Here is a 26859-nt window from a genome sequence, read left to right on the forward strand (position 1 = left end):
CTGCACGGTCCTGTTAGCTAGGGTGGGTTTCTGAGTAACATAAAACTGGAATTTAAAGGTATGTGAAAACTAACTCTTAAAAAACTGTGTGTGTGTGTGCGCACACGTATGTGTGTGTGGTGGTGATAGTGGTGGTAGTGGTGATGGTGGTAGTGGTGGTGATGGTGGTGGTGGTGAAGGTGGTGATGGTGGTGGTGGTGGTGATGGTGATGGTGGTGGTGCTGCTGCTGCTGAGGACCAAACCCAGTACCTCATGCTTGATGCATTCTACCATTGAGCTAATCCCTAACCCATGAAAATGAACTCTTGAGCCAACAGGAATATACAATGCCATTTGTGTATGTTTTTTAAAAGTATGATTTTCAAAAAAAAAATCAAAAGTACAGTGGTGGCACAAACTATAATCCCATCATTCTGGAGGCAGAGGCAGGGAGATTATGAGTTTGAGGCTAGCCTGGGCTACTCAGTGGGTTCCAGGCCAGCCTGAGATACACAGAGAGGCTACATCTGCCAGGGATGGCTAGAACCCAAACATCAGAATGTAACTGTTACTAAGAATATGGAGAAAAGGGACCTCTCGGACATCATGGATGTAAAGCACAGTCACTGTGGGCGAATGGAAGTTCCTCCATGAACGAGGAACAAGGTCCCACAGCAGCCAGCAACACCTCTTCTAGGTGCACATCCAGATGAACAGTTCTTTATCTCCAAGAGAGACCGCATTCCACCCTCAGCACTGTCCACAACAGCCAGACGGAAACAAACTAACGTCACCTAGTAAATGAATGATTAAGAAAGCGACACACACACACACACACACACAGAGAGAGAGAGAGAGAGAGAGAGAGAGAGAGAGAGAGATATGGGGGGGGAGAATATTATTTGGCCTTTAAGAAAGGGAAACTTTGCTAGGTACTGGTGGTGCACGCCTTTAATCCCAGCACTTGGGAGGCAGAGGCAGGCGGATCTCTGTGAGTTTGAGGCCAGCCTGGTCTACATGAGCTAGTTCCAGGACAGGCTCCAAATCTACAGCAGAGAAACCCTGTCTCAAAAACAAAAACAGAAAACAAAAAAGGAAGGAAAGAAGAAAGGAAGGAAGGGAGGGAAGGAGGAAGGAAGTAGGAGAAACTGGATCATAGCGACAAGAGTGGCTGACCGGAGCCACCCACCGCCATGTGAAGCGCTGGATAGAGGCAAATACTGTATGACATGACCGCTACATGAAATCGAAAACATGGAACTCAGAGCAGCAAACAGTAAGAGTGGTTACGAGGGTGCACAGTGGGGGAAGGAGGGGAGGCATGGATTAATGGGCACACATTTACAGTTGTAAGTTAAATAAATTCTGAAGACCTATTATGTAGCATGGCTACCAAGCTATTATTATTAAATAATTCTATACTTCATATGACTAAGAGAAGATCTCAAGGGGTCTTACAGAAACAGGGACAGCCCTTCCCCCCTACATATGTGAGTAACTATGGGAGATGATGTGTACAGTAGCTTGGTTGGGCCAACTGCTTCAGCGTCTGTATATATCAGGGGTCACGCTGTATCCCCTAAATGCACTTAATTTCTATTTAAAGTAATATCCCAACAAGGCTGAAAATCCACACCTTTGACATTACACAAGACAGAACTGTATTCAAAACCATGGGCCCCTCACCTTCGGTCGCTTCCTTTCTTTGAAATGAGAAATCAGTGTAAGTACGGCTTCAAACATGTCCCTTGACATAAATTAAAATTTATGTGCCCACAGCTGGGCACAGTGGCACGCACCTGCAATCCTGGCACTTGAGAGGCTAAGGCAGGACTCACTTGAACCCACGAGTTCAAGACCAGCTTGCGGACAAGTGCAAGACGTCATTTCGAAGATAAACAAATGATTTTTCTAGCAATGCTTAATACAAAACAGAATGTGAGCTGCCTTCTCTTTCCTTCTACTAAGGCAGCCTGCAAATGGGGCTGGGATGGGGGTTGCTGACCACAGACATCCTTACAGAGAAACTAGCTTCTCTTTTCCCTTTGGTCTTAGAACACTGAAATACAACTCACAAAAATAAAGTTCAGATTTAAAGTACGCAACTCATGTCCCAAACACTTCCTTCACCCTAAGAAGTAGCTGTAACAGCCCCCACCCACACCCCCACTACTCGACCCTCCATGGGTTCCTCTGCTGTAGACCGTGCATGCACTGAGATTCCACAAGACACGCGGCTTCTCGGGTGTAGTTGCTTTCATTTAGACATGTCTACACTACAGCTTTCTCAGTTCCGCATTCCCATCTGTGGCTGAGTACTATCCCCGTGTTTGTTTGCCGGCATTTTTCCCTTTCCGGCTGATAGACTTTTGTGCTGTTTCTGCTTTTTGCTATTAAAAATAAACTTATGCATATGCATACATGTATTCTTACGTGGCACATGTATGTACTTCTCTGTGGTCATACCTAAGGAGTGAATTGTTGGGTTACACATTAACTCTATGTCCAAGCTTCTGACAAACATTTCATAGCAACCGTGTCCCTTTCAAGGCCTACAAGCTCCTTATGAGGGTTTCTCCCTCCTTCCAGCCTGGCCAACACCGGCTCTTACTGGTGTCACAGCAATCACGGGCATTTTGGGAGCAAAGTGAATTCTGACTTGCTGGTGCCTGGGTGCATGAGTCTCCATACTGGCCACTTGCAGGTCTTTGATATAATGCTGTTCATTTGTCTTTTTTCTGCTAGTGAGTTATAGGAATCTTACATGTTCTGGATACTTGACCTTTATCAAATACATGTATTTAAAAATTCTGTTCCCCCAACCTCCCAAGTGTTCAGGATAGTTTTAAATTTATGATCCTCTTGAGGGCAGAAATTCTTTCTCTTACAGATTGAGAACCAGTGGTTTTTTAGTGGAAACACTTTGCTTTTGACATGGGTTGGTCTTGACATTTTTGTCTCTGGCCTGCTGGCTCTACTCTAGGTCCTGCCTTGGTTGCTGCAATTTTGTTGTAAGTTTTGAAATAAACCAACTTTTTTTTTCCTATTTTGGCTGCTCTGAAGATTTTTAAATTTTGAAGTATGAATGTGTACATCTGTGGTGGGGCACTGCCCACGTAGGCCAGAGCATTTGTCCTCTCAAGTTGGGACTGTATGCGACTGTGAGTCACTTGCTGTGGGTTCTGGAAACTGAACTCTGGTCCACCACCCTTAACTGCAGACCCATCTCTCCAGTCCCATATTTTGGCTACTCTTAAGTCTTAGTATTTTGCATATGAATTTTGGAATTGGCTTATTTATTTTTGCATAAAAATACAGGAATTACACTGACTCTGCAGACCAACTGGGATTAGTATCACCTTGTGTCTTGAAGTTAATTAGCTAATCTGTTTGTTTAGTGTGTGTGCATATGTGTGCTCTTGCCAGGGTTTGGATGTGGACGTCAGGGGATAACTTGTGGGGGACTCAGTTTTCTTTTTCCACCAGGGATCAAACTCAGGTGGTCAGACTTGGTGGCAAATGTGTTAACCTGCTGTGCCATCTCCCCAGCTCAATGTCACCTTCTTAACAAAACTGAGTTTTTACTACATAGAATATATTTTCCATTAGTTATGGTTTCAGTTTCTTCTAATATTCTATAGTTTCTTTTGTTAACTTATTTGTTTTCTGCAATTACACACGAACTGCTTTGTATTGTTCATTCTGTGTATGGAGACTGCAGAAACACGAACGCTGCCTGTGCACTCACACTGCGTCCTGCCGCCTTGCCGAATCTGTTACCTGGGATTCTTCTGTGGCTTTTCTAGGTTTACTGAATGCTTTAGTGTAAAAGGGTGTGTCAGATTTTCTGAAGGGTCCCCTACTTCTGTCTATTGAAGTAATTATGTGTTTTTTCCCTCACTAAATGAAAATGGTATATAACTGATTTTCAAATCAGAGCAACCTTGCATTCCTGGGATAAACCTCACTAAATTATGATATTTTTCCATTTTGATTTTTACAGCTGTGATAAAACACTGACCAAAAACAACTTGGGGAAGGAAGGGTTTATTTCAGCTTACATTTTCAGTCATCATCGAGTGAAGCCAAGGTAGGAACTCAAGGCCGAAGCATGAAGCAGAAACTATGGAGGGGGCTGCTTACTGGCTTGCTCACAGTCAGCTACATTTCCTCCATAGCTCACCATCCTAGGAATAGTGCTACCCCCACATCAATCAGCAAATGCTCCACAGGCAGGCATACCTACAGCCTGTGATGGAGGCAGCTCTTCAACTGAGGTTCCTTCTCCATCTCAAACTGGAGTACTTCATACGGTTTGGTAGAATAAAGGTTTTCAGAGTATTTGTTTGCTTATTTATTTTTGAGACAGGATCTCCTTATACTGTTAAGTTAGTTGGCAATAAAATTAAGTAGGACTGATATATGATTCCCTCGAACTATTGCTGAGTTCAGGGTGTAAAATCCTGCTGGTGTTTTCGTGAAAGTTTTGGTATAGATAAGGGATATCGGTCTGCAGTGTTTCTATTTATTTATCTGTGTATAAGTATGGATACAAATGTGCCACAGCACACACACAGTAAGGTCAGGGGGCAACTTTTCAATGTGTGGGTCCAAAGGATCAAACTCACTATCAGCCTTAGCAGCCAGCACCTTTACCCACCAAGCCGGCCTGCTGGCCCTGGTTTTGTTTCTTGCCAAGTCTTTGGGCTCAGGTATCAGAGTAGTACTGACTTCACAGGAACCACGAGAAGAGTGGTTCTCTCACTCCCATTTTGGAAGAGTCTAAGAAGGAGAGTTGTTAATTCTTCTTTACATACTTGGTAAAATTCACCCAGCAATGATGCTGAGCTGACTTTTATGGCAAGTTTTTATTTATTTAATTTTTTTTTTTTTTTTTTTTTTGTTATAGGCCTACTCTGTCTTGCAATTTGGGCTTCTAGGAATTTGTGTATTTCATACAGGTGATTCAGTTTGGTAGCACACAGTTTTTCAGGATATTTGTTCTATTCATTCATTCATTCATTCATTCATTCATTCGTTCATTTTTGAGGCATGCTCTTCGGTGTATTCCAGGTTGTATGCCTCAAATTTGTTGCAATCTTTCTGCCTAAGCTTCCAAACCCTGGTATCCCAGGCTTACACTCCTGAGAGCCTAGCGGGAGGTGCTAACTCAGGGCTTGTATACCCTTGACTGAAGACCATGCATGCAGCTTCAGGAGAGACACACATGGAGCACTCTCTTAGCTAGCCTTACATCCAGGTTTGCATTCCTGATGTTAGCAGTTGGGAGTTCTCCTTCTGTCTCTATTAATCTAGCAGAACCTTGACATTTTGTTGGCCTTTTCAAAGAACCAATGGCTTTGCTGGTTTTTCTCCTCTGTATCATTTACTTCTGCTATAATCTTTGTTATTTCTCCTTCCTACTAACTTGGGTTCAGTCTGTTCATTCTCTCTTTCTTAGGGTGGAACCCGCGCCTACTGATCTGAGATTGCCCTCTCTGCACTACTCACTGCCTTCTGTGAGCTTTTGCCACGGTCCTGGAGGTTTTCCAGTGGCCCCTTTGGTTTTTGCACTGGACAGATTATTTTCACATATTTGTGATTTTTCAGCTTCCCTTCTGTGAGTACTTCTGTTTCCTACCCATCCTGGGCTCTTTGGCTCCCTGGTCAGTTGTCTGGTTTCTGGAACATAGTCAACGTCCTTTAGCAAAGCCCTGCTCCCAGATCACCTTCCTTAGCAGCCTTAATAGAGAAGCCTCCTAAGACCAGAACCTTCTCCTTTGTATGTGAGTGGGGAGAAGAGTCAGCATTCTCAGAACCACTCAGCACCTAACCCAGGTCACCTGTCTAGCCACACTCCCAGTCCTAGACTGTGAGGAAGTACTGAGAGTTTGCTCATTTACAAACTAGTAGTTCTGAGACCAACACACAGCCATTACTTCTGAGCAGGTATAAAATGTCACTTCAATAAATTCACTTTTTATGCGTAAAATGAATAAACAGAAGTATAAATCAGGGATTTGTTTAATGGCTCTTTTGAGCACCCACAGATGCTAGGCAAGAATTTATTTTTAGTTATAATACATCTGAAATGTATGTATATGCTTAGAATACTATCCCATTTTTCTGGATGTCATATTTTAGACAACATGAACATTCTGGAATACATCTGTGATCTCAAAAAATAATTTATAAGGTAGTTTCAGGTCTTTCTGCCCAACATTTACGCTTTCTTCCTGTTTTTAATCTAGGCAACTCCATTTATTTTTTAAGTCTGAGTTTAAATGCAGTGCCTCCTTACCCACCCCAGCCCGGACTCTGTAGTAGCCGCCCTACATGGAACCGTTCTTATTTGCTCTGTGCACATGTCTTGCCCAAGGCTATGGCCCATGTGGGCTCAACAGACTTCCGGGCAGGGTTCCCTTCAGACTTCCCAGTTCTCAGCCCCTCCATCCACTGGCAGCTCCACTAGCTGGCCTGAGAGAGCTTCGGCTATGACGATGCAGACATCGGGTGTATCTTCACCTGTGACAACTCCTATCTGGCCATCCCTTTGGTCCCAGCCATGCTGGGAGCCCTGGAACTGGGGGTGGGAGGGTCTCTAGTGTTACCGTGTGAGCGTTGGCCCTGGCCAGGAGGTCTACCCTGGCTCACTGACTTGGGTAGAACTCAAGGCTTGTGGCCTTGCCTAGAAGCCCATTCCTTCTAAATTAAGGCTGTCCTGAGTGTTTGCAACTCAGGCTAGTACCTGGCAACTGACAACTGTGTGCTAACTGGATGCAGGCCCATCCATTTCACTATATCAGAAGGGCCTTAGCTTCTGCCTTCCTCTTCAGACAAGGCTGCTGAATCTTTTGAGTATTGCCTGGGGATCTGACTTCATTTGACACATTTTAATTTTGTTAGGGTCACTACTGGTAGTGCCAATACGAAAGACAGATGTAGAACTGCATGGACAGCACCTGAGTGAGGTCCCCAACAAGAACAGTGACCACGAGAAGAGAGACAATATCCCGGGGGAACACCGGAGGAGCAGTCATCAAGGGGCACAGTGGAGCCTGGAGGCACATGGCACTCTGATTTCAAGAGGCCCGGGAACACCACTGAATGTCAAGGCTAAACATGTAGTACATTCTTTGCTAGGACACAGTCAGCTCCTGGACTGTCCCAGCCCTAGAGGACATTGGTATACCCACGCTGAGTTCAGCATCACATTCCAAACACAGGCTGGAGTCTTGGGGAAAAATGGTAAGGGACACTCACTACACTGTCGGCAGGCTGTCAAGAACACACATTTCTTTTAAAAATACAAATTTCCCACAGATAGCAGAGGCGGCATTAACATTTCGATTATCTAGACAATGGAGCCTTTTATTCCCGAGGGTACCAGGTACTCAGGGCACCAGGTACAGATCATCAGACATCATTTCTGACGAGAGGCCGTCAGGTACCTGGAGTATTAAGGGGTTCTCTTGTGATTTACACCCTCAGCTAGTTGGGCCCAAGCCACCCGAAGCAGAATGGATTGCCCAGATTTCTGATGGGAGCTCAGTTCTCAGTCTGCCTTGGCCACCCTTCCAGTTGCTGATCTGTGGTTCAAGTTCTACCTTTGTGATAGTTATGCTCCTGTTTAGTTTTGGTGTTTTTTGCTTGGACATCTGACGGCTAACATTGGCTCTGCCCACAGTTCTATCCTTGACTCTCAGACTGGGTCTAACATTCACTTCTGGTCACTTTGGGACTAACTGGCTTCTGTCCACCTAGGTATTGATTAATCACTGTCCGATCTCTGCTATGCTATTGTCAAGGTCAATCTGAAGTCAGTAACATAATATCCACACTAGGATTTGTTGGTGGTATCTTGGATAAGACTCTAAACGGGCCTGAATTACGATCCCTCAGCAGGTAGTATAAATGATGTGTATTCCTGTGAGTCTGTGTGGGGGATGTGCACATGAATACTGGTTCCCAAGGCCAGGGGCATGGGCTCCCCTGAAGCTGAAGTGACAGGCAGTTATAAGCCACCTAAAGTGGAGGCTGGGAACTGAACGTGAGTCCTCTCCAAGACTAATACATAATTTTAGTCAGCAAACCGTCTCTGACTTTTCTGTAACAGGAAATAGTACACAATAGCATCAAGTCCTCAAACCCAAGGAGTAAAAGTATCAATTCCTGACTGGTTATATTCACTCACAGAAGTTCTGAAAGTCAGAAGCAAATGAATTTGGAAGAGAGTTCACAGCCTTGTGGGACAGAAATGAACAGAATCTGTCTACACTGGACACGCGTACACAGTAGCCAAGGGCTAGTGCATCGGAAGCATGAGCAGTAAGAAGTCCAACAACCTGTGCCCAGGACTCTGCTTAGTTTTTGTGTTTGAGACTGGGTCTCACTACAATAATAGCCCAGACTGGTCTCGAGCTCACAGTCCTATCTCAGCTTCCCGAGTGCCGGGATGTAGGCATGTGCTTAGACTGGCACTTTTCTTAGCTATTCTGATGCAGTTAGTCTTTGGATCACTATCTGAGGAACACCCAGCACACAGTGACAACTGACACACAGGGACAGTGAACACAAAGCACGACCCATGCTTTCTCTGGCACCTTGATGTCAGAGGCAGCTCATCTGGCTGGTCTCTTCCTAATGACCTTATCTGATTTGAGATCTGAGAGTCTCACTCTTGCTGCTGTTGGTGTAGAATGTCACCTCAGTTTTAAGATCAACCTGGTTTAGTGAAGACAGTGTCAGCTTCCCAAGTTTCTAGAAAGAAGCTATTTTAACAGGGTTTTGGGGTAAGCGGGAATACTAAGTTCTGTTTTTCTTTTGTCTGAGGGAGACAGGCTATAAAAAAAGACATGAAATTGAAGCAAGTGTTACGCTATCTTTTCAAGTTTCATTATTTTACCAAATTAAACAAGTAAAATATTTTAAATGTATAACAACCATCATGTCTTTAAATAAGGAATAGAAACATCTATTTGATCCATAAGATCTTCAAATTAGCTCCCCGGCAACACATGTATCATTGGTGAGGAAGACACGTACCTGGATGCCCATGTACTTTTGATGCTGGGAGCCAGGCAAACCAAGAGCAGTGGAGCCCAGGAAATGGTTCAGGCTGCGCATTTGACTGGCTAGGTCAAGTTTCCCTGGGCACCTCCCCAAGCAAAACTGGAGGGGGATCTCAGGAAAATGGCTTAATTGGGAGGATTCTGATGGGACAGGATGCTTTTGGAAACTAAGATGACAGAGATATTGATGAGCTATTAGGTCCAGGAGGCCTGTCTGATATTTGAGATAATAGAGTCTCCATTTGTTTCAGGATGATGCCTTCATTTTCGCACTAACATGGTTTATGGCTTGCAGGGGATATGTGGACTGGCGGGTGCAGACATTAAGGATCTGAGAGCCCCCCCTCTTGCTGCTGCTGTGATGTGTGTATGTTTATTCTTTTCCTAGGAGGATCTTTATTTTTTCTCCCAAATCTCATAACTGGTTATGCAGATGTTTAATTGAGAAGAATAGCTATGAAATTACTGTTTGTTTGTTTTTTTTCCTTTCAAACTTTCCTATCTGGACCACTTATTGTCTCTCTTCTCTATTGACAAATGTTCTAAACATTATAAAATTAAAGTTTTAAACATAAACTTTTCTAGGAGGCTAGGGGTTTTTAGAAGGTTACCGTGTCTCAACTGAGAGCCTGCTGTGCAATAAGAAGACTGACATCAAGAGGAGCTGAGAGTCAGATAAAGAAGTAGAATCAGCTAGCTGAGTGAGGCGGATGAGCTCCATGGAGGCAGAGGGACAGAGGACGTCCAGGGGAAGGATGCTCAAACAAGAGAACTTAGGAAGAGAGAAGGTTTCTTACTGGAATACTAGAAGACTCAAAAAGTTAGGGGCAGGTACTCCAGAAAATGCCTCATGAGGTAATTAAAGCTCAACTATTGACCAGAGCTTTGAACAAATCCCTCCCCCATTTTAACCAGGTTTCCTTTGATGGATCAAAGCAGAGAGGTGTATTTTATCCAGCCTGTGTCACTACTCACTCAACTCTGACCCTTCTCTATGGAATGCCTTTCAATGTCTCTTACAGAAGCAGTGATACCACTTTAATTTCCAGCTCCATCCCCATCTGGCCAGGAAGAGGATCAATTAATATTATCATGTTTTGTCTTCAGGGCCTCTGACATCCCCGAGGGCCAGCCTGTGGGACAGCCCGGGCGGGGAGAGAACGGGATTCAGGACAAGGCAGTCGTGCCCCCAGCTCAGAGCATACCACATAACTTGCTTCGAGGATGTTGGGCATTGTGCTTCATTAGGAAACAAAATATAAGCTTTCCACACCATTAGGGATGACTTTAGGAGTGGAAAGCACATAAGACGATGCCTCACCTCATCAACAATGCACTGCAGAAGCTGGAGAGGCTGCAATGGGAAGAAGAGAGGAAAAAGTATTAGCCTGTGTGCAATATCTTTACAGTGGAGTGGAAAGAAAAAAAATCATTAATGCAATAAAATATAGCAAGATTAATCAACAACAGCAAACTCTTATAAAAACATGGATGCTCAGGACGTCCTATTATTTCTAATGGTACCTAATCTAATACAGGCAGTTAAAGGTTTGCATTTTCTTCAAAATGCAATTTGCTAAGTTTAAAACAAGGCATTCAAGCATGCAAAGGAAGCAGCCATCAGGAAAAAGAAAAGTGAATTTTTTTTCTGAACTCATAAAGCTTACCATTAAAGATCCCTGGTTTTTCTGAATCTGAAAAAAGGCAATATGTAATTAGCATGTCATAATCAAAATGACTCACTTGGACACATTATGATCACTGAGAGAAAATTATTGCATTGCTGGTGGCAATTTGTGGGCATGTGTTAACACAATTTACATAATGAAAATACACAAATGTTAATAGCTCGCTTCTCATTTATAGGCGAAAGTCAGCAGAATGTTAATTTCACACAACACTTTTTAGTACCCTCCAGGTTGTATTAGAATAGGGAGAAAAACCATAATCCATTTCAAAAGGCTGTTTACGATTCAGATATAAATAATGTTTTATATTGCTAGATTGTGAACACTGGGCTTAATGTTGCAATCATTGCTAATGTTATGAAGCTCACTCTTTTTAAATTAAAAACCGATTTATTTAAAATTGAAATTAAATCATAGTCAGAAATTAGAATTTTGGATTCCTGCCAGTGTCTGCTCACAATCCCCTATTTTGTGAAGAAAACTTTAATTATGTGGTTGAAGTGTTTGCCTGGAACTAAGGAGTAGGGTGAAAACTCTACCCTTTTCAAAGTTCTTTTGAACTGCTTCTCAAGCAGCAAGGCTCTCTGGGAAAAACCAAATACATGACGTTTTACAATGCTTTGGTAGGGTGCCTGTTCCCACTCTGCGTTCTGTGGGCAGGCTGCTCACATCTAACACAGACAGTTAACGTGACAAGATCAATCAACTTTAACTTACTACACAAAACATTAAACACATCACTGTCCCCCTAGATACCTACAGTTAATATGCACGAATCCAATGGAAACTGAGTCCTAGGTTCTGCATCTTGTAAACAGAAAAATTTTAGGAACTAAATACTACCAGGATAGGTCGGTTGTTTTCTGGGATACATGAGCTCCAACCAGCTGGTTAGATGGGAAAGAGTAATATCCCATGCTTTCTTGTAGTGCTGGGAATCAAACTGGAGGCCTCAGACACGGTGGGCAGATATTCTGCCATGGAGCTGTAATCCAGGACCCTTTATGGGTTTTAGTGGGACTGTGTGCACGATGTATGCATACACACGTACACATGTGTGTACATGTTGTGGAGGCCAGAGCTGACGCTGGGGGCATTCCTCTGCTGCTCTCCACCCTGTCTTCTGCGGCAGGATCTCTTACTGAACCTGGAGCTCCCCATGTCTGTTACACTGCTTGCCCAGCAAGACCCTGGGAGGCATTAGTCTCTGCCTTACCAGCACTAAGATTATAGGTGCAGGCCACAGCACATGGCTTTTACATGGGTGCTGGAATTTGAACTCAGACCCTCATGCTTGTGCAGCAAGCACTTTATCCGCTTTACCGCTATCTCATCAGTCCCTTTATGATACCTGAGAAGTCTTTCCTGCACATACTTAATTGACCAGCACAACTAACTCTACGGAATGCAGGGAAGACAATCTCTATTCTATGCTGGTGAAACCAGGCCTCCCAGAAACAGGGCAGCTCAGGTCCCAGGCCCAGGTCTGGCAGTGCCAAGCCTTTCCAATGTTCCCTCACCTGTAGAATACCTGCCTATGATCACAGCATTCCAAAAAAAAAAAAAAAAAAAAAAAAAAAAACCCAAACCAAACAACAACAACAACAAACCCAAATAATTGGACTTCATGCTTTTACTTGCATGGTATGGAAACTTAAATTAATGTCAATGCCTAATGATTGGGTTTTCGAGAGTGCTAGGTATATGATTTCTGATTGCATCAGTGTGGCTGATCAGCAGCCCCTCCTCCCCCACCCCAAGTCCTGGCCTATGGAGCCCAGGCTGGCCTAAACTCACTATCCTCCTGCTCACCTCCTACTGCTACTGCGGTCACAGGCATCTTAGAAAGCATTTCCCATGCTCTATCTCGACCGGCCAAGCTTCCTGTTCAGGTTGCCACCTTCCAGTCATCACACTGGGAAGCAGTGCCAGACTGCTTGGTTCTCAGTGTTCCCTCCCAGTGGCTGCCTGACATTGCCCAAAGTACTGTCCCATCTTGGACTCCAGGCAAGGACGGCAGGCAGAGATTCATTCAGTCTATATGGGGAGGTTGAGCTGCTCACCCCTTAGACAGTTGAGAAATTTACTAAACTCTCTGCGATCTGGTCCCTCCTACTGTTGTGTCTGCTTTTCTTTTGTTTCTTCTAAGCACACACAGGTAGCCCTGTGCTCAGTGTTAAAAAAGATATATCCACTTCTACAGCAGCTCACAAAGTGTTCAAAATCTATTTTTGACATCAAAGAGCATCTTTTCTCATAGATTTCCAAGAGTTGGGAGATTACAAGATTCTTTGAGGAAGATGTGGCAAAAATTCTATGAGATGCCTTGAAGTGAGATTAGAGTTGGCTTGTGGCATTGCCTTCAGGAACATGAGTGTGAACCTGACGGACAGAGGGGGAGGATTTCCTCATGACCCTGAATCTTACAGGGCTCCATGGCTTTATCTTGCTCTATCTTGCAGGTAAGAATTCCTTAAAGACGATTTAAGATTGCACTACAACGACTGGCCTAATGAGGCACTTGCCAACAAGCCTGATGACCTGAGTTGAAGTCTCAGAACCCTCATGGTGGACGGAGGAAACCCCTCTGGCAACTTTTCTTCTGACCTTCACAAGCCCACTGTGGCACATATGTGCCCATACACAAATAAATAAATGTAATTAAAACTGTCCTATATTAAGGCTGCTATGAGAGAGGGATGCCCACCAGTGTCATCCCTCTGTCTTTATGATATGACAATCCAGTTTTGCCCAGGATCTCAGAGATGCTGTGCCAGGGTTTTATTACAGTCTTGATAGCAGCATACTACAGGATGTCAACTTCATGCATTTTGTATTAAGGTAGCAGAGCCAGAACCTGAAATTGATTCAAAATGCTTATGGTACTCAATTACTTCTGAACACTGTTACACAATGCAGTGACTTATGTCTTCCATTTCACAAGGGTCTGATGTGATGATGCAACATCATCATAATTGATTCATTTTCTCAATTAAATAAAGCTACTGTGCCTTTCTTTATAGGAGTGCCACACAGACCATGGAGTTAGATGTATTATCTCCTTGCCTTGTCTCAGATATATTGCCTTAAAGGCTATGTTCTGTTCCTCTGTTAATTCCACTAGAAAAATTTAATGCCAAAGTCATATTTTTCAAGTTCTAAGCTGCCACGCGAAGGACCGTATTTATATTAGGCATATTTTTCACTGCTAAACTCTTTGTTGTTTACCTTTTTCAAGATCACATTACTGTCTGGCACAGTGACTATAAAACAGATCTGAACCAAGTCAACCTCCAGCCACCGCCTCTGCTTTTGTGCACAGTTCATGTAAAATTGCACCCCCTTGTTTTATAGCACATTAAAAGTGGCACCGACTCAGTGTAAAACGCCAGCCGCACGGACGCGATCTTTATTCCGGGTCTGCCTTTCCGAAGGCCTGACTGTGAGAGCAGAGCTCAGAGGAGCAGAGCTCAGAGGAGCAGAGCTCAGAGGAGCAGAGCTCAGAGGAGCACGTCCCGTTAGCGCTGATGTACAGCTTGAGCCTGAAAACATCTCCCAAGCTCTTCACAACCAGCTTGCTGGAGCCCACACTCCTGCCTGTACATTTTGCTGGTGTCGAGTGGTTTGTAACTGCTCCAGACAAACACCTGGCTCATCATGCTCCAGAATTAGTGGTGTTTTGATACATTTATGAGATGAACTTCCTTCCTCTCCTGGGATATTTTTTTTCTCTTGTCAATCGTCAGATCCAAGTTTTAAAGCCCCACTAGTAGGAGAGTTAGGCCTCCTTCTGATGGAAGGCAGATAGATCCTCACACAGCAAACAGGATGGATGACTTACTAGGGGCAGCCACAAGAACCAGCCAGGCTTTACTGACTGCATTAACATTTACTGTATCTTTCTTTGCAAGAACCACACAGGTGGCAATTAGCCCCATAACAGGACGCAGGACTTTGGAAAGTGACCGGGGAATGGAGTTGTGGATGCACAGGCTCACTGGTGGGGCCTCAGTACTTGTCAATGGTGCTGGCGCTAAGAAACAATTTTGGGAGTTTCTTTTTCTGCTCTCCTCTCTGCACACAATGGCAAAACAGACCTTGCTAGCAGGTCTTTCACATCATATTCAGAGGCATAATCAGAAAACCAGAGTGGATCCACTGTGGAGCTGAGGGAAGACACCAGCCAGGCCTTCATTTCCCCTCTGAAATGATGACTTGCCCTGCAGCTCTTGTCGGAGAGATTTATGTGTGACCTAGGTCACATCTTCCAATATCAGTTGACAAATTTTCTCTTTACATATTTACTGCTTTTCAAGCTTGTGTTATTTTCTCTTAGATAGAAAAAAGAAGTCTGAAATTACAAGGTATGGTTGGAATTTTTAAAAAATAGCAGTTTTGCTTCGTGGGACTTGAGCCATATTCCAGTCTTCAGGATTAAACTGATTTTTTTTTTTTTTTTAAATTTTAACCCAACTGCAAGGATCTGTAGACACTTTAAAGATACTCTTCCAATCTGATGCATTAAGCCGCAGCCTCAGCTAAATCTACAGTGATTGTGGTTGACTGGGATTTTATATTCTACGTGAAAATTAAGACCGGAAGCATTTCTCAAGTGGAAAGGACCTCAGAGATGTTCAATCTCAACCTACCTACTTTGTCCTTATGGAAATTGAGGCTCAGAGAGGAACAATATCCAAGGTCCCAGACACAGCCTGACCTGACAGTTTGCTCGGAGGCTGCCCATCTGGGAAAATGAATGAACCTGAGAATCTGAAAGATTCATGGAATTCCAGGCAGATACCCTTTGCCTCAGAATTCTTCTTCCTGCATTGGGGCTATGGGCAATTGTCTGCACAGTTTAGGGTCAAAACAAGAGGCTCCCTACCAAAGCCTCTGTGAAGATGGTACTCCTCATTCAGGAGCTGGGCCTTCTGCCTAGGCCAGGGAGAAATAGTCCTACCTTTAGTGTGCCAGGTGCTAGGAGGTAACACAGCACCCCCAAACCATTATAGATGATAAAGCTTCCCGTAAGGATACAATTTACTTCCATCAGCTTTACTGTTGCCTTGTACCACTAAAGGTTCTCAATGGCTGCTTTACAAAAAGGAATAGAATGAAATGTACTGGACCTAACTATGAGTGGGGATGTTCATGAGGTGCTAATTTTCCTGCAGACAAGATGAGATAAAATGAAAGATAATATACATTGTTTCTAATGAGCTAACATAAACAAACAGGATAGCCGTGCTCCTCCTGTCTTCCCAGGCCACCAGCCTTTATCCTTGTTTGAGTTCTTGTCTCGTACAGGATCTAAAACAAATGTTAAGTCCTAAGAAGATTATCGGCCAGATCCCAATCAGGGCAGAATGTGCTAAAATTCCATGTTAAGTCCTAAGAAGATTATCGGCCAGATCCCAATCAGGGCAGAATGTGCTAAAATTCCACAGTCTAAGATCCACTTTCATGGGTTGAATGGAGGGGCACATGCTTTGAATAGCAGCAATCGCAAGCCAGAGATAGGTTTATTTCTGTGAGTTCAAGGCCAATCAGGGACACACAGTGAAAAATCCTCCTCCCACGTATGTGTGTGTGTGTATATGCATGCATGCATGTATGTATGCAAAAAGTATTTGAATAAATAATTAAAACAGAAGTTTAAAACAAGTTTTTAAATTCAGTTAAGATCCTTTCTCTGTCCCCTTCTTTCTGGCCCACAGCTCATCCTGAAGCCAGGGTTGTGCTTGGGAGCCACCAGTTTTGAAAAGAGAAAACTAACTAGCCAAGAGCGCGTGCGACAGAAAGGCTCCAAGATGCCTAGAGGAGAGCACAGCTCAGATGCGGCCAGAGAGAAAAATCACCAAGGCCATAAATTAGACCACTTGGCTCTTGCTGTTTCCCAAGGATCAAGGACAATGCATTTCTACGCAGAATCCAGCAGTTGGAGCACTGAGGTGCTGGACAACATCACTCATCCTCAGGCTCCGCCAGGCAGTGAGAAAAAAAAAAAAAAAAAAAAAACAAACAAAAAAAACCAGACCTGCTCTGCGGTCTCTTCTCTACCTTTTGTGTACTTAAAACTGACATAGCTCGTGTCCCACTCCATGTACAAGCAAATTCTCCTTTGGGGGAACACTCGCATGTTTGGACATAGAACTGCAATAAACAGATGTGAATTGCATGATCAGTCTGTTTTCTGATAGTACGGGCCTAGCCAAGGTGTTCATTAAGTATCTTCCTTTGAGAAGATTTTAGACATTTTCCTGTCTCTAACTTTAGTTCCCGCTTTTCTTTGTTCTGGGAGGGGATGAGCTCGTGTGAATCTAGCTTAAGACCATCAGAGGTGTGTGTGTGGTGGGGAAGTGTGGTGGAGGTGTGAGTGTGGTGGAGGTGTGAGTGTGGTGGAGGTGTGAGTGTGGTGGAGGTGTGAGTGTGGTGGAGGTGTGAGTGTGTGTGGTGGGGGAGTGTGGTGGAGGTGTGAGTGTGGTGGTGTGAGTGTGGTGGAGGTGTGAGTGTGGTGGGGGAGTGTGGTGGAGGTGTGAGTGTGGAGGTGTGAGTGTGGTGGAGGTGCGAGTGTGGGGTAGGAGATGCAGTTCTCTGAGCAAAGCCTATGGATGATATCAACCTTCACGACCAAATAAGCCTGGTCCAGCGAAGGTGTAGATGGGGGTTTTCTGGATCTAGCCTTTAACTGGCTTCCTTGTCAGCTTAACCTGCTGCCCCCCCCCCCATGCTATGGAACCCAAAGCTATGCTGGGTTCACCTGGTCCATATCTTTGTCCATGTGGGATCTGGCTTTGTATTATTCCAGACAGAGGTATCTTCTAGGGCTGGAATTCCAATGACTCTATCTTGGGCAGCAGGAACTGTTGGGAAGTTTCCTTCATAAATGTAACTTACAATTGTATTTTCTTCATAACAAAAGCAGCTTTGAACTGCTTGCATCTCCTACTGGGCAGCACTCTCTTACATCTGCAGTTAGGCTCACCACACTCAACCACAGCGAATCTCTGCAGTTTTAACCTCTACCCAGAAGGTAGGTTTCGTCTGCCACCATAGCCACACTACTTCCTGTCACAATGCCGCTTTCCATGGACACACAGAGGATCCCTTCTCTTCTTGTACTGTGTCACTGTGGGGCGCTTGCCACCGTCCCTGCAGAAAGGCTCGTGAGTTTTAGAACATTCACTATGTTTTAGGGAGCCTATGGTCACAGAAGGCTGTTAGAAAGTTCATTTTCAAGCCCAAATAAATCTTAAAGATAAGCCCAGGACCCTTGAGCTATGGTGAACAGAAGTGACTTCAGTTCCTTCCATATTTGGAGACAGGGCCATGTTTTCAAAGTCTTCTGTGCTAAAGTAACACAAGGACTTTCCTCTGCAGGATTAGCTGCAGCTCTCGATGCCCGTCCCCCTTCCCCCTCCCACAGTACAGGCGTTCTGGCCACATGCTCCACCCTCACAGCCCTCTGCATACGTCAGGATGACTCTGTATGAGACAGCAGACGGAGCATGGAGCTCAGGCCTGAATTATTAAGACATGTACATCCCTTGGGCTCAGGGAGTTAACAGTCTTCAGGTGCTGATGGGGAAACACTTGCCCCAGCAGAAGCAGGCTACTCTCGAGAGCCCAGCAGTCACTGTTGGCCTAAGAATCGATCTAAGAGCTAGGTGTGGTGTACACCTTTAATCTCAGAGGTCAGCCTGGTCCACACAGTGAGTTCCAGGCAAGCCAAGGCTAATACAGGTACCTTGTCTCAAACAAAGCAAAAGCGAGGCAAAAGTCACTGGTCAGATATGCCTCTCCCCAAGTCAGGAAGCCCAGCTTTCCACTCAGGGAACTCCTCTGTGACTAAGGTGACTTTGAGCTGGTATTTTAAGGAGCTGAAGAACCAGCTGTGATTTTACATCCTGTCACTGTGGCCAGCGTCCTCCAGCTGTGTGCATATGTGTGGCAGCTCCTCTCATCTGGCTATGCTTCGGGACCCTTAGTGGAAGCAGGACACTCTACCCTCCTTACCCATTCCTTGTCTTTACCCAAGTACCTACACCCCCAATAAGCTTCCATCTCTCCCATAAAGGGCTTGTTTTAGGCACAGAATTGCTACTGTCACTCCTCTTGTGCTTTGGGACTCTTACTAAGAAGTGTTACCTAGTGCAGCACTGTGGCACCTGACAGTTGATCTGATGACTGAGACACCTGCTAGGTGACTGGCAGGTGAGTGGTACATACAACATGGAGGTACTGCACAATGGGGTTATTAATATCCAGAATGTTGCAAAATAGGGTGGCAAGAGGTTCTATCAGGCCACTCACAGTTGCGTGCTGTTGGAAACTTAGAATCACCTCGGCAATTTTCTGCTTCATATTTTAGACTGCAGCTGACTGAAGGCAGAGACTAAAGTGCTGGGTAAAGGGAAGACTATCAACAGATCCCCCTGCTATAGGGTACCCGGCCCTGGACACATACTTACTTTGCCTTGATTGGCTTAGCTCATCGTGTTCTGAATCCTGCAGCAGAAACTCATGGAGGATAAAGCGCACTGGGTTTTTGGTAGCCGTATCATATACGGCTCAACCAGGAGAAAATAGATAAAAAGAAACACTATTCTCTCTGCAGTGTCTCATACAGACACGGTATGAAGGAAGGCTTAACTAGTTAGGGATCTGGACAAGTCTCATACGGACACACTATGAAGGAAAGCTTAACTGGTTAGGGACCCCAGACAAGTCTGAAGCAGCTGCTTCTTGTGTTTCTTTTGTTGGGTTGAGAAGAGGCTGGCCAGCTATGCAGAGACACAGACTTCTGGGATCTGAAAGATCATCAAAGGTTTTGGAATACTGCTTACCGCCCCCCCCCCCACCGCGCACCACACTCCACCCGTTTCTGATCTTTGAAATTCCTCTGCTGTCTGGATTCATCTGGCAAAGGGGAGTTTACTGCTTTCCACCCATCCCCTCCATCCTTTGCCCCATCTGGACTCTCCTGAAGGACCAACACTCTAGAGAAAATGATCACGTCTCTCAGAAGGACTTGTCTTACAGAGAGAAGATAAAATGAGGAATGGGGAGTCTTGGGTGCTTTCCAAATGCAGAGTTGGTATGTTTTGTCAACATGTTAGTTGGTAAAATTGAGGTAAATAATCACTTTACTGATTTCATCTATATTTATCAAGCAGTCCTCTATGCCTGATGCTATACGTGACTCTAGAACCCAAGAGGCAGGCGAGACACAATTGCTGGTCCCCAAAGGTGAATGGCTTATTAAAGTTTCCTGAAACTAGCCAGAGCTAAGACTTAATCACAGAGCTTGTCTTTCCTTTAAATGTCACTTAACATTGGGACAAAACACAGCTACGTAGGGCTGGAGAGCTGGCCCAGTAGTTAAGAGCACTTGTTGCTCTTGCAGAAGACCCAGGTTTGGTTCTCAGCACTCACCACTATCTGTAACTCCAGTCCCATGGATCTGACGCCTGTTTCTGACCTCCTCAGGTACCAAGCATGCATATGGTGCATAGACACATAGGAGACTCTCAGCACCTTCCAGAGAGGAGACTAAGGCCCGAGAAGGAAGGTCAAAAAGCTAATAAATGCCAGGCCCAGAAATCAGGACAACCCTGGCAGTGTTTGGGTTGAAGTCACATGTCAACGGTGACATACATTGTCACCCGGGGTGGTGGGCATCATTTGCTGCTTCCCACTCTCTTTGCCCAGGGGTCTCTAGTTAAAGAATAGCACAGAGCTGCCCAGAGCAGGGGATAAAGCCAGACCTCTGGCCAGAAACTTGGTTTTGCTTATGGCATTTCATCAAACCGGACTAATCCTATGGAGAAGGTGGCCTCAGGCCCACAGGGTACTGTGCAACCCATTTCTGCACAGAATTGAAACAAGTTCTACCACTTACTTCTGGCCTTTCTCCCTGTGCCTGGAGACCCACAACTTCCCTCGTCAGGCCATTCTATTGCCTGATGTCACTATGTGCAGATACAAACAAGTCCACACTTGATTCTGATATTTGCCCTGGCTTCCCACAATCCTTAAAAGCTATCTTGAGCCTCCTGTCTTGGCACCCAGTTGTGCCCAAGACCTCTCTGCTCCTGGCTGTGTTTCAGCAATCCCCAGCCCTAACCTGCGTCAATTCTTTGCTCCTTTAGGGACTTGTAGATTTTTCAATGAACTTGTCTATTTTATTGGCACTAGAGAGGGTTGGGTTCTTAGGATCATTAACATTTTAGTTGAAGAAGATTCTCCAAAACCTCAGGCGTTAATCCAGTACTGTTAAATATCTAAAAGTAATCTGTGTTCAAACAAAGCTTGGCCAAGTCTGCCCCCTTTTAACTTGGATGCCAATGAGCTCCTAGCTTCAATTCTACCCCAAGTTCTCCATGTGATGAGCAGAACAACTGAGAACAATAAAAGTTGATGTTTTTGTCACTGCCGCTGCTGAGACTACTTTCCTCCCAGGGATCTGCCTCCAATCAGCAATTACCTGGTAGGCAGGGAGCATCCTGGGATAGTAATTTCCACCTCTGTAGATGCACCAGTTGGAGGCAGTACTTGAGTGTTTGGGTGTGTAAAATAAGAATGGCTATTTGGGATCAAAACCTCTGGGTGCCTCATCAACCTCCCATCACCACCCTTCTTGAGACAGAAAAAGCCATTGACTTTGGAGTGGGAGATAGAAGCCCTGCAAGGTGTCACTAAATGGCCATGGTTTCCCTTCCCTCCTCTGCAAAATAAAAGCTAGATAAGGTCTTCTTGTATCTGAAACGCTAGGATTTCTTAAGGTAGCAACTACCAATAACAAGGTATAAGAACAGAAATCTCTGGAGTCTAAGAGGGAGACAAGATGGCAAAGTCACTGACGGGAAGCCAGAGCGGGACATCAAGGTCACTGCTTTACATTTCAATCTTATTTCTAGACTGATTATTTAAAAAACTGTGAAAGAATCATGGTCCCAGATACTGGACTAAAAATGAGTAGATCCTATATAGAATTCTGTGTATGAAGACTGTGAATGACAAATTGTAACGCAAAAGAGAAGGACTGGACAGGAAGGCTCTGGTGGGATCAGAGAAGTAATTCATTTCAGTCCAACCTGGCAGGAGACACAGTCATATATTTTCAGAGCCACACAGGCAAATCCCTCAAGTACTTTCTGGAAATATAAATAATATCACCATTGCCATGGCAGTGTTAACCACCTTACGCTTTTCAAAGTGCCTTCTTAGGCCTTGACTCATCTGGTCATGATAATTCCTTCCCAGTAGCCTGGAAACTGTCCTGGAATGTGTCAGGTTAAATTCACACAAGTTGGGGAGAAGTGGTCAGATTGTGGCAAGTACCCTCAGGGCAGAGATCTGGAAATGCAAATCCTCCAACCTCAGACAAGCTCAAAGGGACTCATGACACCCTGGAACCCAGCTTCTGTATCCTGTCTGTTATAGGGTTAGCAACATCTGAGACTCCCTTCCTCCTCTTGCTTCTCTCTCCCCTTTTCTCTCCCCTAAGCTCACATTACAATTCACCCAGGAGATTTGCTCAACAGGGGAAAGGAAGGCAACCACAGTAACAACCCTTCAGACTCCTGGGAGGAGGCTATGCACAACCCATGTTTAGACCTGTGGCTCTTGGTGAATGTACCTCCTTTTGACGTAAATGCTTGAAGTGGTCCTTTGCCATCTTCTAGCCTCTTTACCCTAGCTCAAGCATCTTCTACTCTAAGAAGCATTCTTGGCTTCTTTTAAATAAATGTTACTTTCATTTATTTTAAAAATTATGTGTATTCAGGCCCAGTGTGGTGGAGCATGCCTTTAATCCTAGCACTTGGGAGGCAGTTAGACAGATCTCTGTGTTCAAACCCAGCTCAGCCAATATTGTGAGTTCTAGGCCAGCCAGGGCCACACATAGAGACTTTTGTCTAAAATAAATAAATAAATAAATAATAAAAAACAAATGAAAATGATGTGCATGTGCCTGAGGAGACTAGTTGTATGGGGTCTCAGTGGAGCTGGAATTACAGGTGGTTGGGAGCTGCCTGACATGGATTTTGGGATCCGAACTTAGGTCCTCTGCAAGTGCAGTACACACGCTTAACAGCAGAGCCACCTTTCCAGACTAAATGATTTACTTACTTTTTACCTACTGCAGAGGCCAGAGGCTTTGGATCCCTTGGAGCCAGAATGTGAGCAAACACAGGCAATCGTGAACTATCTAATCTGGTCCTTTGCAGGAGAAGGATGAGCTCTTAATTGAACCATCTTTCTAGCCCTGTTTTGGCTTCTTAAAGTAAGCTCACCCCGCCCCTTTCTGAGGCCAGCGCCTCTCCCCTTGGAGGCTCCTTCTATAGAAGCCATCATTTGCTCGGTACTTTTCTTCCTGTTGGAACTGGACTTTCTCTGCTGCAGTTCTGCAAAGTGTCAGGCCCTGGGTAGGTGTTCAGTGACGGATAACTATCTGACTGAACTAGGACGAACCATCATAGATAGTTTAGATGGTGCTTTAGAACTGGACCAACCTGGAGCTGGCCCATCCATCCATCCATCCATCCATCCATCCATCCATCCATTTATTATTTTTTAAATAATCATCTGTCATCTGGTTGGCCAAGCAACCTACCCCAACTACAGCAGTAACTGTGATAGGAAAATACCACCTTTCTAGATTTCCTAGACTCTGGGGACAATTTCTCTTCCATCTATGCTATGTGTGTGTGTATGTTCATTGTGAAGGTTCATGTTCATGTGTGTGTAAGCCAATGGGCAATTTCAAGAGTCATTCCTTAGGATCCAAACACTTTGTTACTTTCCTTTCTCCTTTCTTCTCTCTCTCTTAAATACATTTAAAAAATATTTATTTTATTTTTATTTTGTGTGTATGAGTTTTGCCTGTACACACACACACACACACACACACACATCACATGCATGCCTGGTGCCCATGGAGGTCAGAAGAGGGCATTAGATTCCTCAAAACTGGAGTTATAGATGGGTGTGAGCCACCATGAAGGTGTTGGGAATTGGACTCAGTTCTTTGTAAGAACCGCCACTTCACCAGCCCCATCTTCCCTGCCTTGCTGGCCTGGAGCCTGCCAGGTAGGCCATGCTGGCTGACCAGTGAACCTCAGGGATCTGCCTGCTTCTGTTTCCCCAGTGCTGGGATTTTAAGTGCACACCACCATACCTTGTTCTTTGATCTGGGTTTTGGGGACTGGATTCAGGTCCTCATGTCTGCCCAGTAAGCACTTTATGCAATGAGCAGAATGGGGTAGCCCCATGTCTCTGTTTGAAAGGCAGACTAGGAACTCACCTCATATCTTTAGGGAGAAGGAGATAAAGTGATATCTCTGGGTATGTCTGAGGTGGAAACTTTGAGGAGAACTTGGCTTTGGCAATTTAAAAAATCCCAGGAAGAAGCTAAATGTACAAATGAGTGTCTCCTTGTCACTTCAGGTTTACCCCTGCATTTTAGGAGCATCTGTTGGACTCTATGGATGGGACTATATCTTAATTTAGTGAGGATAATGAATAAAAATAAATGCTGGCAGAAATCTGTTTAAATAATAAATTGCACATAGTTAGCTTTTATAAGTTAAAGGGGAACACTGATAATTTTGGGAACTACCCAATGCTCTTTTTTTTGTAAGAGACTTAACTCAACAATAGATACTTACAGTTTACTTAAATCTTTGATGCTATGAACTTCAAAAAGTTTGTCTGACTAAGGATGATTCCAAAAACATTTGTTTAAAGAAGACAAACTTTTTAGGTATTTGCAGTTCTAGGTATGATCACAGTTAAGAGGCAGGGTGCATAAATAAGAAAATAATATCTATGATTTAAATGTAATTAAAACAATATTAAATGATCAATGTTGCCACTAGTAACAATATACCAGTGAAAGGCTTTTAAAACACACACACATACACACACACACACACACACACACAAAATGTAAAAAACTCTAGTATTTTAGCTGGGCATGGTGATGCAGGCCTTAATTCCACCACTTGGGAGGCTGAAGCAAAAAGACCGCCAGGGGCTTGAGGTCGGTCTGTGCTACAGGGGCTTGAGGCCGGTCTGTGCTACAGGGGCTTGAGGCCGGTCTGTGCTACAGGGCGAGTCCTAGGTCTGCCAGGGCCTCAAAGGAAGACCCAGTCTCAAAAAACCCAGAAGAAAAATCCTCTAGTATTTTGATGTTAGCATTCGAAGAGTTTTAAATAGCTAAGAACAATGGCTCTCTGCTCTATTCTAAAGCAAAACCCTGCCCAAGGAGACATTTACTAATATAAAACAAGTGAAATAATAAAAAGCCAGTCTGTAAGTTGACAGGGAGAAGAAAGGGAAAAACCCCAAACATTCAAACAGCAGAATTCTAAAACAAGTTAAAATATTTTCTCCTTGACAAGCTGCTTCCAATGATATGAAAACTGGGCAAATTAGTCAATAATATGGATTACATATAATAAAAAGCACCTTAGATCACATTAATACAAAGATCAGAAGGCAGTAACTTCAATTAAAACCACCCAATTATTTAGCAAACTTTAGGCACAGCAAATAAATAAATCCATTTGAAATGTAAGCACCCCTATAAGCAGCCTTTTGACCTATGAGTGGGTCTCATGAGCAGAATTCACAGAGAAGCCAGAATCTGCTGAAGCAAGGCAAGGTTCCCAAATCAAACAAACGACCCTATTAGTCTAAAAGCATGTGCAGAACATTTCCTAGGTTAGCAGCAAGGGGCTTGGACCCAAATGCCACCAACAGCCCCTCTTGTACCTTGACATGCTGTGTATGGCATGAACAGACATGGCTGCTACCCATGAGAAGCTGGGCATCTTGGCTGTAACATGGGATATTGCCATTTCTGTACTGTCTCTGGGAAGGCCAGTGGTGATACACTTAGGAACGCCTTCTTTCACTAAAGACTGCCCATAATCTACTTAATGTGCAACTCATACTGGGGTTGAAGAATCCCTCTTGGATGGGAACTAGAAATACATCATTACGTTGGCCGGCTAACAGCTGTGACAGCCCTTCTCCAGCTCAGAGCAGCGGATCTCTGTGAGCATGCTGGTGGCCAAAGCTGGCAGAATACACGAGAACTGGCCTGTTGATAATGAGGCTCATAATCCCTAAGATTAGATGTTCTTTTTAAACTTAGACTTACTTATTCTATTTGGTCAGATGACAATAAAAATTTTTCAATAAAAGTGATCTCTTCACTGCAATAATTTGTCTGATGCCATTTTTGCATATTTCTTATAAATAATGCCTCAATTCACCATCCTTTTCTCTTTTTGATCCCTTTTTCTACTTATCATCTCCTTTATTTGAAACAGATTTTTAACAGATAATCTTGATCATTACAACAATATCTTGCTTGCATTTTATTCAAATAATTCTTAAAAACAGCTTAAAAAGCCGTTTGGAATAACATCAAGCTTGCCATCAATCACGGGAAAAAATTCCGCTGGCGGTTGTATAAACATCAGATCAAGTCTGATGTCTTCAAGGATTTCAGAGTGAACCATAAAAAACTCCATTAACTTCTGACAAAGAATGCAAATTAATCACAACATGGGGTGAAATGAAATTAAAGGCTCTTTTCTAATCAATGACAAGGCACGATGAAATATATGTTACTATCTCTGCACCAGGGCTGCCGACAAAGTCTGCACGCCGCTTGCCAAGTCCCAAATGCAAGGTGTGGGCACAGACCCACCCACCCTCAGCTCAGGCCCTGCGCCCTTCCCCCAGCGTGAGCAGCTTACAAGTCTCAGAGATTCGCAGCGCACACTAATCATCCGAATCTCAGGTGCATCCAATTTGTTATTCACACTCTCCCATGCCAGTGAAAAGCCTGGCGCCGACAGATGCACCAGGAACCCTAAATGACAGTTTTGGCCTCCGGAAGTAGGATCACTACAGCAAAATCTAGTACAGCCTCCAGGTGAAATGTCTGGAGCTCCATATGGAGCAGGGGAAATTAACAACAAGATGGAAATCACTGCAGCAGCGGGGAGTCGGAATTTTTGAAAAAAAAATGAAATTTAAAGATGAAGAAAGAGAAGTAATAAATTAATGGGGTGTGAAAACATTCAAAGCTTTACATACCAGG

The 26859-nt window shown here is 44.1% G+C and overlaps 1 protein-coding gene across 3 annotated transcripts in view; it reads right to left on the reverse strand.

Moving 5' to 3' along the window:
• Nucleotides 1-26859, reverse strand: part of Map2k5 (mitogen-activated protein kinase kinase 5) — a 231009-nt gene that overhangs the window by 43345 nt on the left and 160805 nt on the right. For all 3 annotated transcript variants that reach the window (XM_057767296.1, XM_057767295.1, XM_057767297.1), the window contains 2 exons: nt 10719-10745; nt 10373-10405 (listed from right to left, as the gene is read on the reverse strand). In XM_057767296.1, coding sequence (XP_057623279.1) covers nt 10373-10405; nt 10719-10745 — 60 coding nt within the window. The remainder of the gene's footprint in view (nt 1-10372; nt 10406-10718; nt 10746-26859) is intronic.

This window comes from Chionomys nivalis, chromosome 4 (genome assembly GCF_950005125.1).
Source record: "Chionomys nivalis chromosome 4, mChiNiv1.1, whole genome shotgun sequence".
Taxonomy (NCBI): domain Eukaryota; kingdom Metazoa; phylum Chordata; class Mammalia; order Rodentia; family Cricetidae; genus Chionomys; species Chionomys nivalis.